General features: G+C 42.3%; 1 protein-coding gene across 6 annotated transcripts in view; it reads left to right on the forward strand.

Moving 5' to 3' along the window:
- Positions 1-14,068, forward strand: part of LOC143288814 (ribosome biogenesis protein NOP53-like) — a 28,704-nt gene extending 14,636 nt beyond the window's left edge. For 5 of the 6 annotated variants that reach the window (XM_076597451.1, XM_076597450.1, XM_076597452.1 and 2 more), the window contains exons 8-15: positions 662-772; positions 2,476-2,634; positions 3,501-3,556; positions 4,721-4,840; positions 5,850-5,916; positions 7,120-7,196; positions 10,266-10,329; positions 13,982-14,068. In XM_076597451.1, the coding sequence (XP_076453566.1) occupies positions 662-772; positions 2,476-2,634; positions 3,501-3,556; positions 4,721-4,840; positions 5,850-5,916; positions 7,120-7,196; positions 10,266-10,326 (651 nt within the window). In that variant the 3' untranslated portion in view covers positions 10,327-10,329; positions 13,982-14,068. Of the gene's footprint in view, positions 1-661; positions 773-2,475; positions 2,635-3,500; positions 3,557-4,720; positions 4,841-5,849; positions 5,917-7,010; positions 7,197-10,265; positions 10,330-13,981 lie in introns of those variants that run through there. The other variant, XM_076597453.1, reaches the window with a different exon arrangement.
- Positions 14,069-15,697: the final 1,629 nt, after the last annotated feature.

Genomic DNA, 15,697 nt, shown 5'->3' on the forward strand with positions numbered 1-15,697 from the left:
CAGGACAAGTAATGTCAGTGTCAGGACCAGTAGTGTCAGTGTCAGGACCAGTGTCAGGACAAGTAATGTCAGTGTCAGGACCAGTGTCAGGACAAGTAATGTCAGTGTCAGGACCAGTAGTGTCAGTGTCAGGACCAGTAATGTCAGCGTCAGGACCAGTAACATCAGCGTCAGGACCAGTAACGTCAGCGTCAGGACCAGTAACGTCAGTGTCAGGACCAGAGTCAGGACCAGTAATGTCAGTGTCAGGACCAGTAGTGTCAGCATCAGGACCAGTTATGTCAGCGTCAGGACCAGTGTCAGGACCAGTAGTGTCAGTGTCAGGACCAGTAATGTCAGCGTCAGGACCAGTAATGTCAGTGTCAGGACCAGTAGTGTCAGTGTCAGGACCAGTAGTGTCAGTGTCAGGACCAGTGTCAGGACAAGTAATGTCAGTGTCAGGACCAGTAGTGTCAGTGTTAGGACCAGTAGTGTCAGTGTCAGGACCAGTAATGTCAGGACCAGTAATGTCAGTGTCAGGACCAGTAATGTCAGGACCAGTAATGTCAGTGTCAGGACCAGTAATGTCAGTGTCAGGACCAGTAATGTCAGGACCAGTAATGTCAGTGTCAGGACCAGTAATGTCAGTGTCAGGGCCAGTAATGTCAGTGTGATATTTCAGGATCTGCTGTTGAAAGCCAGTGCGGTGGAACTGAAGAAACAGAAAGCAGAACGCAGGATCTTCAACGCACTGGATGCCAAGTTTCCATCAGCGTCTGAAGCACCCAGCGAGGTCAGATTGGCCTTTCTTTCTTTTTGCCTTTCTGTCTTTCTTCTTTTTTTCTTTCTCTCTGCCCTGTCTATCCACACTGTCTATCTACCCTGTCCATCTATGTTCTTTTTGTGTGTGTTTTGTTGTTTTTTCAGATTTGGTCCCACCTTCCTGTCCCTGGTCAGTGTGGTTTGCTTCTGTTCTTTTTCCCTCCCTCCCTCCCTCCTATCTTCTGTTCTTTTTCCCTCCCTCCCTCCCTCCTCCTATCTTCTGTTCTTTTTCCCTCCCTCCCTCCCTCCTATCTTCTGTTCTTTTTCCCTCCCTCCCTCCCTCCCTCCCTTCTGTTCTTTTTCCCTCCCTCCCTCCTATCTTCTGTTCTTTTTCCCTCCCTCCCTCCTATCTTCTGTTCTTTTTCCCTCCCTCCCTCCCTCCCTCCTATCTTCTGTTCTTTTTCCCTCCCTCCCTCCCTCCCTCCTATCTTCTGTTCTTTTTCCCTCCCTCCCTCCCTCCTATCTTCTGTTCTTTTTCCCTCCCTCCCTCCCTCCCTCCTCCTATCTTCTGTTCTTTTTCAATCCCTCCCTCCCTCCCTCCCTCCCTTCTGTTCTTTTTCCCTCCCTCCCTCCTATCTTCTGTTCTTTTTCCCTCCCTCCCTCCCTCCTATCTTCTGTTCTTTTTCCCTCCCTCCCTCCCTCCCTCCCTCCTATCTTCTGTTCTTTTTCCCTCCCTCCCTCCCTCCATCCTATCTTCTGTTCTTTTTCCCTCCCTCCCTCCCTCCCTCCTACCTTCTGTTCTTTTTCCCTCCCTCCCTCCTACCTTCTGTTCTTTTTCCCTCCCTCCCTCCCTCTCTCCTACCTTCTGTTCTTTTTCCCTCCCTCCCTCCTACCTTCTATTCTTTTTCCATCCCTCCCTCCCTCCTACCTTCTGTTCTTTTTCCATTCCTCCCTTCCTCCCTCCCTCTCTCCTACCTTCTTTTCTTTTTCCCTCCCTCCCTCTCTCCTATCTTCTGTTCTTTTTCCCTCTCTCCCTCCCTCCTATCTTCTGTTCTTTTTCCCTCCCTCCCTCCCTCCTATCTTCTGTTCTTTTTCCATCCCTCCCTCCATCCCTCCCTCCCTCCTATCTTCTGTTCTTTTTCCATCCATCCCTCCCTCCCTCCCTCCTATCTTCTGTTCTTTTTCCCTCCCTCCCTCCCTCCCTCCCTCCCTCCTATCTTCTGTTCTTTTTCCCTCCCTCCCTCCCTCCCTCTCTCCTATCTTCTGTTCTTTTTCCCTCCCTCCCTCCCTCCTATCTTCTGTTCTTTTTCCATCCCTCCCTCCTACCTTCTGTTCTTTTTCCCTCCCTCCCTCCTATCTGTTCTTTTTTCCTCCCTCCCTCCCTCCTATCTTCTGTTCTTTTCTCCTCCCTCCCTCCTACCTTCTGTTCTTTTTCCCTCCCTCCCTCCTACCTTCTGTTCTTTTTCCTTCCCTCTCTCTCTCCTACCTTCTGTTCTTTTTCCGTCCATCCCTCCCTCCTACCTTCTGTTCTTTTTTCCTCCCTCCTACTGTTTCTCCTTCCTTACCTCCCTCTCTCCTACCTTCTGTTTCTCCTTCCCTTCCTCCTTCTCTCCTACCTTCTGTTTCTCCTTCCTTGTTACAGGCGACATGATTGGAAGAAATGTCAGCAGGTCTGTACGAAGACCCCAGCACTGAACAACAGTATACTGAACGAACATGTTGTTGTTGTTACAGGCGACGTGGCTGGAGGAAATGTCAGCAGGTCTGTACGAAGACCCCAGCGCTGATCAGGAGGAGGTGGATGACGGCCACATCTCCATCAACCCGCCGGTCAGCAGGGACAGGAAGAAGACGCCCAGGGACAGGAGGAAGGAAAAGGCTGCCAAGCTTGTGGTGAGAGGCCGGGATCACTCCTTTTTCTCGGTTTCAGGGGCTGGGATCACTCCTTTTTCTCTGCTTCAGGGGCCGGGATCACTCCTTTTTCTCTGCTTCAGGGGCTGGGATCTCTCCTTTTTCTCTGCTTCAGGGGCTGGGATCACTCCTTTTTCTCTGCTTCAGGGGCTGGGATCTCTTCTTTTTTCTGCTTCAGGGGCCGGGATAACTTGTTTTCTCTGCTTCAGGGGCCGGGATCACTCCTTTTTCTCTGCTTCAGGGGTTGGGATCACTCCTTTTTCTCTGCTTCAGGGGCTGGGATCTCTTCTTTTCTCTGCTTCAGGGGCTGGGATCTCTTCTTTTCTCTGCTTCAGGGGCTGGGATAACTTCTTTTCTCTGCTTCAGGGGCCGGGATCACTCCTTTTTCTCTGCTTCAGGGGCTGGGATCTCTTTTCTCTGCTTCAGGGGCCAGGATAACTTCTTTTCTCTGCTTCAGGGGCTGGGATCTCTTTTCTCTGCTTCAGGGGCCGGGATCACTCCTTTTTCTCTGCTTCAGGGGCTGGGATCACTCCTTTTTCTCTGCTTCAGGGGCTGGGATCTCTCCTTTTTCTCTGCTTCAGGGACTGGGATCACTTCTTTTCTCTGCTTCAGGGGCTGGGATCTCTTCTTTTCTCTGCTTCAGGGGCTGGGATAACTTCTTTTCTCTGCTTCAGGGGCCGGGATCACTCCTTTTTCTCTGCTTCAGGGGCTGGGATCACTTCTTTTTCTCTGCTTCAGTGGCTGGGATCACTCCTTTTCTCTGCTTGCTATGAATATTTCAGAAATATGTGAAGTGACCATCATTGCCGTGTATGTTTCAGTGACTGTTATTGCTATGTATATTTCAGAAACATGTGATGGCACAGAAGAAAGAAACCAAAGGGACGGAGAACAAAGTGTACAGGTGAGCAGTCATGACACAATAGAACACAGATAGTCCTGTGTTTCATGTCTTGAAATAGAACACAGATGGTCCTGCGTTTCATACCTTGAAATTGAACACAGTCAGTCATATGTTTCATGTCTTGAAATAGAACACAGTCAGTCATGCGTTTCATGTCTTGAAATAGAACGCAGTCGGTCATATGTTTCATGTCTTGAAATAGAACATAAATAGTCCTGCATTTCATGTCTTGAAATAGAACACAGATATTCCTGCGTTTCATGTCTTGAAATAGAACACAGTCAGTCATATGTTTCATGTCTTGAAATAGAATATAAATAATCCTGCATTTCATGCCTTGAAATAGAACGCAGTCAGTCATATGTTTCATGTCTTGAAATAGAACACAGTCAGCCATACGCTTCATGTCTTGAAATAGAACACAGTCAACCATACATTCCATGTCTTGAAATAGAACACAGATATTCTTAAGTTCTGTGTCTTGAAATAGAACACAGTCAGTCATATGTTTCATGTCTTGAAATAGAACACAGTGATACATTTAATGTCTTGAAATAGAACACAGTCATACATTTCATATCTTGAAACAGAACACTGATAGTTATGTTTCATGTCTTGAAATAGAACACAGATAGTCTTAAGTTCTGTGCCTTGAAATAGAACACAGTCATACATGTCATGTCTTGAAATAGAGCACTGATAGTCACGCATTTTGTGTCTTGAAATAGAACACAGATAATTAGCAAATGATGAGGCCAGGAGATATAATGATGAACAAATAGTAAAGAGTGGTAACTCTCTCCATTACACAAGGTACACAACTTCAAGTCAGTGATGCTTGCGCTACCAGTTCAGTTAGCACACAGGTAAATAAAAGGTACATTGGAACAAACCCAGTCTTGAATAAAAGCTAATTTGTGTTTGCGCATTTCTTCTGTCTTTGCTGCTGTGTGCACATGTCAAATGATCGGTATAAGGACAGGCCCGGCGCTTCCTTTTTTGAGGAAGTGTCTGGGTTTGTTCCAATGCACCTTTTATTTACCTGTGTGCTAGCTGAATTGGTAGCGCAAGCATCACTGACTTGAAGTTGTGTACCTTGTGTACCTGACGTATGTACAGCAGTGCCAAGATATGTATGTTACGGCTATAATGACGTGTGTACAGCATTGCCAAGATACGGTCAGAGCTGGCGAGGGAGCGGAGAGAAGCAGGTCGCAGGGCCCAGGTCAAGGCCATCAAGGTGGAGGCCAAGAGATATGCCCCCAGGAAACTGGGCAGACTGAAATATCCTTTCTTTTGTCCTTCTGGACACACACCACATACGCACCAGATCACACACACATACACACCACACCACATCACACACACACACGTGCATGCAAGCACACCACATCACACCACACACCACATACACACACCACACAGCACATACACACACACACACCACATGTTGACATGAATCGTCATTTGGTTACATGTTGACATGAATGGTCATTAGGTTACATGTTGACATGGTCATTTGGGTCACATGTTGACATGAATTGTCATTTAGGTCACGTGTTGACATGAATTGTCATTTAGGTCACATGTTGATATGGTCATTGGGTCACGTGTTGACAGGAATGGTCATTGGGTCATGTGTTGACATATTGGGTCACGTGTTGACATGAATGGTCATTGGGTCACGTGTTGACATATTGGGTCATGGGTTGACATGAATGGTCATTGGGTCACGTGTTGACATATTGGGTCATGTGTTGACATGAATGGTCATTGGGTCACGTGTTGACATATTGGGTCATTGGGTCACATGTTGACACGAATTGTCATTTAGGTGACATGTTGACAGTCATTGGGTCACATGTTGACATGAATGGTTATTGGGTCACATATTGACATATTGGGTCATGTGATGACATGAATGATCATTGGATAACATTTTGACATTGTCATTTAGGTCACATGTTGACATAGTCATTGGGTCACATGTTGACATGAATGGTAATTGGGTCACACATTGACATGGTCCTTTGGGTCACATGTTGACATGGATGGTCATTGGGTCACATGTTGACATGAATGGTCACATGTTGACATGGTCATTGGGTCACATGTTGACATGAATGGTCACATGTTGACATGGTCATTGGGTCAGTTGACATGGTCATTGGGTCACATGTTGACCTGAATGGTTATGGTTCACATGTTGGTACGAATGGTTATTCACTAATTTTTATCAGCTGGTGTTGAAAGCTGTGATGAAGACCGTAGAAAAGTCCTTGACCTCGGGAACAGCGGAGGAACCGGAGATGGAAGTGAAACTGAGCGACCAGCTGGTGGGCAACCTGAGAAGTGTCAAGGTCAGTACTGGAGGGGGTGAGGGTGGTGTAGGGGGGGGCAGAGATCAGGGAGGATTTCTGGTGTCTTCAGAACAATGATGTTACTCTGTACCACTTATATGGGGCACACTCCTTGTGCGTTTCGCTCTGAGTGCCTCACATGAAAAGATGTATTAACAACAGAGCAGAACAGCATACATTACATGATACATAAACAACAGACATCACATGATACATAAACAACAGACATCACATGATACATAAACAACAGAACAACAGACATCACATGATACATAAACAACAGAACAACATACATCACATGATACATAAACAACAGAACAGAACATACATCACATGATACATAAACAACAGAACAGAACATACATCACATGATACATAAACAACAGAACAGAACATACATCACATGATACATAAACAACAACAGAACATACATCACATGATACATAAACAACAGAACAGAACATACATCACATGATACATAAACAACAGAACAACATACATCACATGATACATAAACAACAGAACAGAACAGCATACATTACATGATACATAAACAACAGAACAGAACATACATCACATGATACATCAACAACAGAACAGAACATACATCACATGATACATAAACAACAGCAGAACATACATCACATGATACATCAACAACAGAACAGAACATACATCACATGATACATAAACAACAGCAGAACATACATCACATGATACATCAACAACAGAACAGAACATACATCACATGATACATAAACAACAACAGAACATACATCACATGATACATCAACAACAGAACAGACATCACATGATACATAAACAACAGAACGGAACAGATAGTCCTCACTGGACCCAGGTGTGAAGAGTACCTGGCTTCACTGAAGAGTTGTCACAGCGATAGAAGAGGAGACAGGCCCCAGCTATTCTGTTCCAGGGACGCAGTGGATGTGAGTTCACTGCTGGATGGCTGTGGAAGGCAAGGGGCCCTTTAACCTTTGCTTTATTTGGGCACATGCAGTGACTGACTTTTTTGATGATATAAATGAAGACACCTGGAGGTGATGACATAAATGAAGACATGTTGTTGTGCGGCCTGAAGGCAGTGTGATGGAGGTGATGATGTCATGAAGACATGTTGTTGTGCGGCCTGAAGGCAGTGTGATGGAGGTGATGATGTCATGAAGACATGTTGTTGTGCAGCCTGAAGGCAGTGTGATGGAGGATCGCTACAGGTCCATGCAGATGAGGAACCTGCTGGAGGCCAGGACCAAAGCACAGTGAGTCCCCACTCCTCACACTGCTGTCTGCTCTGTCACTGTGCAAAGCACAGTGAGTCCCCACTCCTCACACTGCTGTCTGCTCTGTCACTGTGTGTGTGTGTGTGTGTGTCACTGTGTGTGTGTGTGTCACTGTGTGTGTGTGTGTCACTGTGTGTGTGTGTGTGTGTGTGTTAGGACCAGAGCTCAGTGAGTATGCCGTCTCAGTCTGCTCTGCTGTGTGTGTGTGTGGTGTGATAGGAATGAAATCTGTTGACAGTGTGTCGTGTGTTTGTATCAATGAAATCTGTTGACAGTGTGTCGTGTGTATGAATGAAATCTGTTGACAGTGTGTCGTGTGTTTGTATCAATGAAATCTGTTGACAGTGTGTTGTGTGTTTGTATCAATGAAATCTGTTGACAGTGTGTCGTGTGTTTGCATCAATGAAATCTGTTGACAGTGTGTCGTGTGTTTGTATCAATGAAATCTGTTGACAGTGTGTCGTGTGTTTGCATCAATGAAATCTGTTGACAGTGTGTCGTGTGTTTGCATCAATGAAATCTGTTGACAGTGTGTCGTGTGTTTGCATCAATGAAATCTGTTGACAGTGTGTCGTGTGTTTGTATCAATGAAATCTGTTGACAGTGTGTTGTGTGTTTGTATCAATGAAATCTGTTGACAGTGTCATGTGTGTATATCAATGAAATCTGTTGACAGTGTGTCATGTGTGTGTGTCATTGAAATCTGTTGACAGTGTGTCATGTGTGTGTGTGTGTGTGTCATTGAAATCTGTTGACAGTGTCATGTGTGTATATCAATGAAATCTGTTGACATTGTCATGTGTGTGTCATCGAAATCTGTTGTATGTGTCATGTGTGTGTCAATGAAATCTGTTGACAGTGTTTCATGTGTGTGTGTGTATCATTGAAGTCTGTTGATTGTCATGTGTGTGTGTGTGTATCAGTGAAATCTGTTGACAGTGTGTCATGTGTGTGTATAGATGAAATCTGTTGAATGTGTCATGTGTGTGTGTCAATGAAATCTGTTGACAGTGTCATGTGTGTGTGTGTGTCAATGAAATCTGTTGACAGTGTCATGTGTGTGTCAGTGAAATCTGTTGACAGTGTCATGTGTGTATCAGTGAAATCTGTTGACAGTGTCATGTGTGTGTCAATGAAATCTGTTGACAGTGTCATGTGTGTATCAGTGAAATCTGTTGACAGTGTGTCATGTGTGTGTATCAATGAAATCTGTTGACAGTGTCATGTGTGTGTGTCAATGAAATCTGTTGACAGTGTATCGTGTGTGTGTATCAATGAAATTTATTGACAGTGTGTCATGTGTGTTAATGAAATCTGTTAACAGTGTGTCATGTGTGTATCAGTTAAGTCTGTTGACAGTGTCATGTGTGTGTGTGTGTGTGTGTGTGTGTGTGTGTGTGTGAGTGAATCTGTTGACAGTGTGTCATGTGTGTGTATCAGTGAAATCTGTTGACAGTGTCATGTGTGTGTATCAATGAAATCTGTTGACAGTGTGTCATGTGTATCAATGAAATCTGTTGATAGTGTATTATGTGTGTGTGTATCAATGAAATTTGGTGACAGTGTGTCATGTGTGTTAATGAAATCTGTTGACAGTGTGTCATGTGTGTGTATAGATGAAATCTGTTGACAGTGTATCATGTGTGTATCAATGAAATTTGTTGACAGTGTGTCATGTGTGTTAATGAAATCTGTTAACAGTGTGTCATGTGTGTATCAATGAAATCTGTTGACAGTGTGTCATGTGTATGACAATGAATCTGTTGACAGTGTGTCATGTGTGTATCAATGGAATCTGTTGACAGTGTCATGTATCAATGAAATCTGTTGACAGTGTGTCATGTATCAGTGAAATCTGTTGACATTGTCACTTGTATCAATGAACTCTGTTGACAGTGTGTCATGTGTGTGTGTATCAATGAAATCTGTTGATAGTGTATTATGTGTGTGTGTGTGGATCAATGAAATTTGGTGACAGTGTGTCATGTGTGTTAATGAAATCTGTTGGCAGTGTATCATGTGTGTGTATCAATGAAATCTGTTGACAGTGTGTCATGTGTGTTAATGAAATCTGTTGACAGTGTGTCATGTGTGTTAATGAAATCTGCTGACGGTGTCATGTGTGTTAATGAAATCTGTTGACAGTGTGTCATGTGTGTTAATGAAATCTGTTGACAGTGTCATGTGTGTCAGTGAATCTGTTGACAGTGTGCCATGTGTGTATCAGTGAATCTGTTGACAGTGTGTCATGTGTGTGTATCAATGAAATCTGTTGACACAGAGTGAGACTTTTGTGATATGCATGCATGTGCTTTGTCAGAAAACTAAGCCTTTGTGGACGTTTGAGATTTGTCATTCCTGTGTACATAGGAATATTTGCACAGGTGTGTGGATAAGAACATTTGATCATGACTTTGTATATGTGTGTTTATGAGAATGTTTGTTCAGTTTTACGTCTTTTCACATGTTTATGTGTGCATGTATGGTCAAACATTTGTTACATGATCTGTGTCGGTAGATACATGTGTGTGAATGCATGGAAATATTGAATGCATGGAAATTAAACTATCATTTCTGAGCAGTTTGGAAGAAATTAAAAAATAATGAATGAAATGCTACAAAACACAATCAAATTTAGGCCATTGCATAATTGGACGCTAGCTGAAGTATGAATAAAATGTATTATTTTGTTGAAAAGTCTGACAACTTTGATTCTAAAGATGATGATGTAAACAGCTGATGTTGAGTGGTTCAGTGTAAGTGTACTGTACACACATGGGGATAACATTTGGATGGGTATACTTCAGTCTCAGGCATCAAGCTTTTTAAATCTTTATAAAAAAAAAAAAAAAAAAATCATATAGATACACAGATACACTCCTTGAATTTGAATTCAAATGTAACACATTGGAGTTTTACTCTGTACATTATTTTGACATATGATATGGTGTGTTTGAACTGTTACCTTGGTGCCAACACATTACATAATTTTGACATATGATACTTGTCTGTACAGTATTAATGATGGTTCCGTTCTTTCTTCCACAGCAAAAAGAAGACCAAGACGAAGAAATTCGAAAAAAAGAGCTTCAGAGAAATCACAGCATAAACTGTAAGTGTTCAAAATACTGACTTTTTTTGTCTGTATCACCCTTCTGTGTATAGAAACACCATGAGGTCATCAATAGTCTTTAGTAGAAACACCGTGAGATCATTCATAGTAAAGACCACAAGATCATTGATAGTCTACAGTAGAAACACCATGAGGTCATTGATAGTCTTTAGTAGAAACACCATGAGATCATTCATAGTAAAGACCACAAGATCTTTGATAGTCTTCAGTAGAAACACCATGTCATTGGTAGTCTTCAGTATAAACACTAGATCATTGATAGTCTTCAGTAGAAACACCATGAGATCATTGATAGTCTTCAGTAGAAACACCATGTCATTGGTAGTCTTAAGTAGAAACACCAGATCATTGATAGTCTTCAGTAGAAACACCAGATCATTGATAGTCTTCAGTAAGAAACACCATGGGATCATTGATAGTCTTCAGTAAAAACACAATGGGATCATTGGTAGTAGAAACACAATGAGATCATCAATAGTCTTCAGTAGAAACACAATGAAATCATTGATAGTCTTCAGTAGAAACAAAATGAGATCATCGATGTCTTTAGAGCTTCTGTCGAGCATCTGGCTTTGAAATTGCTCAAAGGTCAAGTGTACATTAGTGACACAGCAAGTCACAGCTGACTACTCTTAGCTAGGCACAAAAACACATAAGGGTCAAAATTATGAAAATTGAGATTTTACAAATATCGCATCTTTGTAGTCTTACCCTTGTTGTTGGTAAGTATTTTAGCATAAGATTGCCTGGAACTGTAGTATTTTTAATGTTTTCAAGTGCAAGCCTGTTGAAACCATGTAGAATATACTGCACTCTTTTGTTGCCATATTTCACATCCATTCTTCAAATCAAACCATGTTTCCGATTTAAAGTTCACAAGATCGATAATTCTATTTAAAAGTTCAGGCTTTCTACGATATATTGTAATTGATAGTGTTTCATTCAGTGATGTGTGTGATTCACAATAATTCAGATAAAGATAAGTGTGCCGCCGCTGATCTGAAAATAGATCAGTGCATGTGTGTGTGTGTGTGTGCCGTGCATGAACCCTGAAAAGCAGTCGGGTTTTCAAACAGTTGCACGCCATTTAACGCTGTTCCTGTCTCCAGTACGTGCTAGAGGGAGAGAGACAGAGAGGAAGCAACATTCTTAGATGTGTTGTTGTCGACCACAGCTGTTGCGATTCTCCTGCCAGCGTATCTCACTACAAATTTGGAAAACAAAAATACCGCCACACTGACTTCATTGGTCCACACAATGAAAGGCCCGTTTTGAATCTGTTTTGTGTTTTGATCCAATGAACTCCTTTGCCAAACATTGCACTTTGTTCTTGGAGTGAAACACTTTGTTTTGATCAAATCTAGGGATTCTTATCACAAGTTCACTGTGAATTAAGTTGCAGTGTTCAGGCTTTCCTGACATTACGTCAGCTGATGATGTGGCAATACACTTCATGACTGCAGTTAGTAAAAAGTTATTTTGATCTGGGATTTTAAGTCAAAGTTCAAAAGATTTAGTATTACAGACATGAAATATTTTTTGTTTAAATACAAATGCAGCCTTTGTCTGTCATTAATAAAAAATAAAAAAAAATCCAAAAAAAAATCATTCACTGTGGTCGTTGACTCTTCCTTGCGGCATGATGTCACTTGCCATTCTGGACAATGTTGGAGTAGACAGAGAAATAGGAATTTTCCATAAAGAAATTGACACCACATAAATGTTCAACAGAATACTTGTTCTAAAGTTACCAGCAGGCAAATGTATGTATTTTTCATTAGCCGATTTCTCCATGTGTTCTTTTCAGTCACACCAACTTTGAAAAAATTATAGAAAAATAACAGTGATAGATCAATTCTTTTTTTGTATGTTAATCTGTGATTTTTAAACTTTCAGATAGTACAAAAATGTCAAAAATGAAAAATTTCGTCTATAGCTGGGTATTTGCATGGTGCATCACATTTGTTTGTGGCCGTCGTGTCTGCAAATTGTTGCACATCTGTTGTGCCTATGTGTTTGTGAGTGTGCATTTTCACGCTTGGGTCAGTGCATATGCAGGTGTGGGTATGCATGATTGGGGTTCACTGAGCGTGACTCATTTTCTTTCATGTTTTTTCAGTCTCTTGCCATCTACTTATCTTTCTGTCCACCAAGTTTTTTTAATTTTTTTATGTAGTTTCCTTTTATTATTATCCTTTTCATTAGTTTTTATTCATTTATATGTTTATTATTATTATTTCATTATTTATTTATTTATGTCCTCAAAGCCTAAGCATGTTGGATAACATTATGCTGCTGGCCAGGCATTCGATTAGCAGATGGGGCATAGCATATATGGATTTTTCTGAACACAGAGATGCCTCCTTGAGAAACTGAATAGTCAGCTGTTCTATCCCTTCAACTTCACAGTCAGCTGTTTTATTCCTTCATCTTAATTAACAGTCAGCTGTTTTATTCCTTCATCTTTATGCAGTCAGCTGTTTTATTCTTTCATCTTAACAGTCAGCTGTTTTATTCCTTCATCTTAACAGTCAGCTGTTTTATTCCTTCATCTTAACAGTCAGCTGTTTTATTCCTTCATCTTTATGCAGTCAGCTGTTTTATTCCTCCATCTTTATGCAGTCAGCTGTTTTATTCTTTCATCTTAACAGTCAGCTGTTTTATTCCTTCATCTGTTAAGTCAGCTGTTTAATTCCTTCATCTTTATGCAGTCAGCTGTTTAATTCCTTTATCTTTATGCAGTCAGCTGTTTAATTCCTTTATCTTTATGCAGTCAGCTGTTTTATTCCTTCATCTTAACAGTCAGCTGTTTAACTCCTTCATCTTTATGCAGTCAGCTGTTTTATTCCTTCATCTTAACAGTCAGCTGTTTAACTCCTTCATCTTTATGCAGTCAGCTGTTTTATTCCTTCATCTTAATATTTATTCCTCTTTCACCACCAGTGTTGCATTAACACCACTGATGTCACTGAAATGCAACCAGATCATGGATCGTTTATTTGCCAATCTACTGTTCTTAATTGTCAGTGCTAGGATAGGCCACATTTTCTACATGTCTCAGGGGAATCTGCAGCTATTCTTAGACACCATCTTTTGTAAGCTTCTGGGACTAGTGATTTCCCCAACTTCCCTTCCCCAACTCCCCCAGTGATTCCCCCAATCCCTGTCCCCAGTGATTCCCCCAACTCCCATGTCCCCAGTGATTCCCTCAACTCCCCTTCCTCAGTGATTCCCCCAACTCCCTTCCCCAATGATTCTGATTCCAACTCCCATTCCCCAGTGATTCCCCCAGACTCTCCTTCACCAGTAGTTCGCCCCAACTCCCAAGTGATTCCCCCAACTCCCCTTCCCCAGTGATTCCCCCAACTCCCCTTTCCCAGTGATTCCCCCAAACTCTCATTCACCAGTAATTCCCCCCAACTCCCAAGTGATTCCCCCAACTCCCCTTCCCCAGTGATTCTCCCCCAACTCTGCTTCCCCTGTCCTTAATGACCACCTGCTTTAACCAGTACAGTAGAATCATTTCCCCAACATAACAACCAATTTTGAATTTCTTGTTTAATTTTGCTGACATGGCTTGGCTTTACTTTCGCAGTGGAACTGATCATTTCTGTTTAATTTACTGTTTCAGATTTATGACAAACAAGTATGGCCAGCATTTCGAAAAAGGGAGTGAGAAAAAGGTTCATTGATGAAATAAAAACCAGCACCACCTGCATTTTTCCTTCTTCACTGTTTTGTTTGCACACTGTGTGTCACAGAGAGAGAGAGAGAGAGAGAGAGAGATGGGAGGATTACAACAGATTTAGTGCTAACTACTTCTTTGTCCATAGGCTGCAACTTCCACTTTCACTCATATGTACACTAGTGGGATTTTTCGTATATGACCACATTATTTAGTGCTAACAAATGTAAACAACATTATAGAAAGTAGAGTGTGGATGTTTGGGACTTTGTGTCTTGTGGTTACATTTCACTGCCAGCTTGTCTTGAGGACTGAGTGACATCATGCAGGTTGCCTGAGGACTGAGTGACATCATACAGTGTGCCTGAGGACTGAGTGACATCACACAGGTTGTCTGAGGACTGAGTGACATCACACAGGTTGTCTGAGGACTGAGTGACATCACACTGGTTGTCTGAGGACTGAATGACATCACGCAGGTTGTCTGAGGACTGAGTGACATCATACTGGTTGTCTGAGGACTGAGTGACATCATACAGTGTGCCTGAGGACTGAGTGACATCATACTGGTTGTCTGAGGACTGAGTGACATCATACAGTGTGCCTGAGGACTGAGTGACATCATACTGGTTGTCTGAGTGACATCATACAGTGTGCCTGAGGACTGAGTGACATCATACAGTGTGCCTGAGGACTGAGTGACATCATACAGTGTGCCTGAGGACTGAGTGACATCATACTGGTTGTCTGAGTACTGAGTGACATCATACAGTGTGCCTGAGGACTGAGTGACATCATAGTGTGCCTGAGGACTGAGTAACATCACACTGGTTGTCTGAGTACTGAGTGACATCACACTGGTTGTATGAGGACTGAGTGACATCACACAGGTTGTATGAGGACTGAGTGACATCACAATGACATCAAACCAGTTGTCTGAGGACTAAGTGACATCACACTAGTTGTCTGAGGACTGAGTGACATCACAATGATATCAAACTGGTTGAGGACTGAGTGACATCAAAATGACATCAAACTGGTTGTCTGAGGACTAAGTGACATCACACTGGTTGTCTGAGGACTGAGTGACATCATAGAGGTTGTATGACAATGAGGAATGAGTGACATCACAACATCACACTGGTGTTTGAGAAATGAGTGACATCATAACATTACACTGTATGTCTGAGGAATGAGTGACATCACAACATTACACTGGATGTCTGAGGAATGAGTGACATTACAACATTACACTGGTTGTCAGAGGAATGAGTGACATCACAACATCACACTGGATGTCTGAGGAATGAGTGACATCAGACAACCCATGTGGAACTTCATGAAGATGAAGAACTTCATGTAGATGATGAACAGAGCAGACAGCCCATGTGGAACTCGATGAAGATGGAACAGAGCAGACAGCCCATGTGGAACTCCATGAAGATGGTGAACAGAGAAGACAGCCCATGTGGAATGTCATGAAGATGGTGAACAGAGCAGACAGCCCATGTGGAACTCCATGAAGATGGTGAACAGAGCAAGCCCATGTGGAATGTCATGAAGATGGTGAACAGAGCAGACAGCTCATATGGGACTCGATGAAGATGGTAAACAGAGCATACAGACAGCCCATGTGGAACTCCATGAAGATGGTGAACAGAG

Source organism: Babylonia areolata, chromosome 13, assembly GCF_041734735.1.
Source record: "Babylonia areolata isolate BAREFJ2019XMU chromosome 13, ASM4173473v1, whole genome shotgun sequence".
Classification (NCBI taxonomy): Eukaryota; Metazoa; Mollusca; class Gastropoda; order Neogastropoda; family Buccinidae; genus Babylonia; species Babylonia areolata.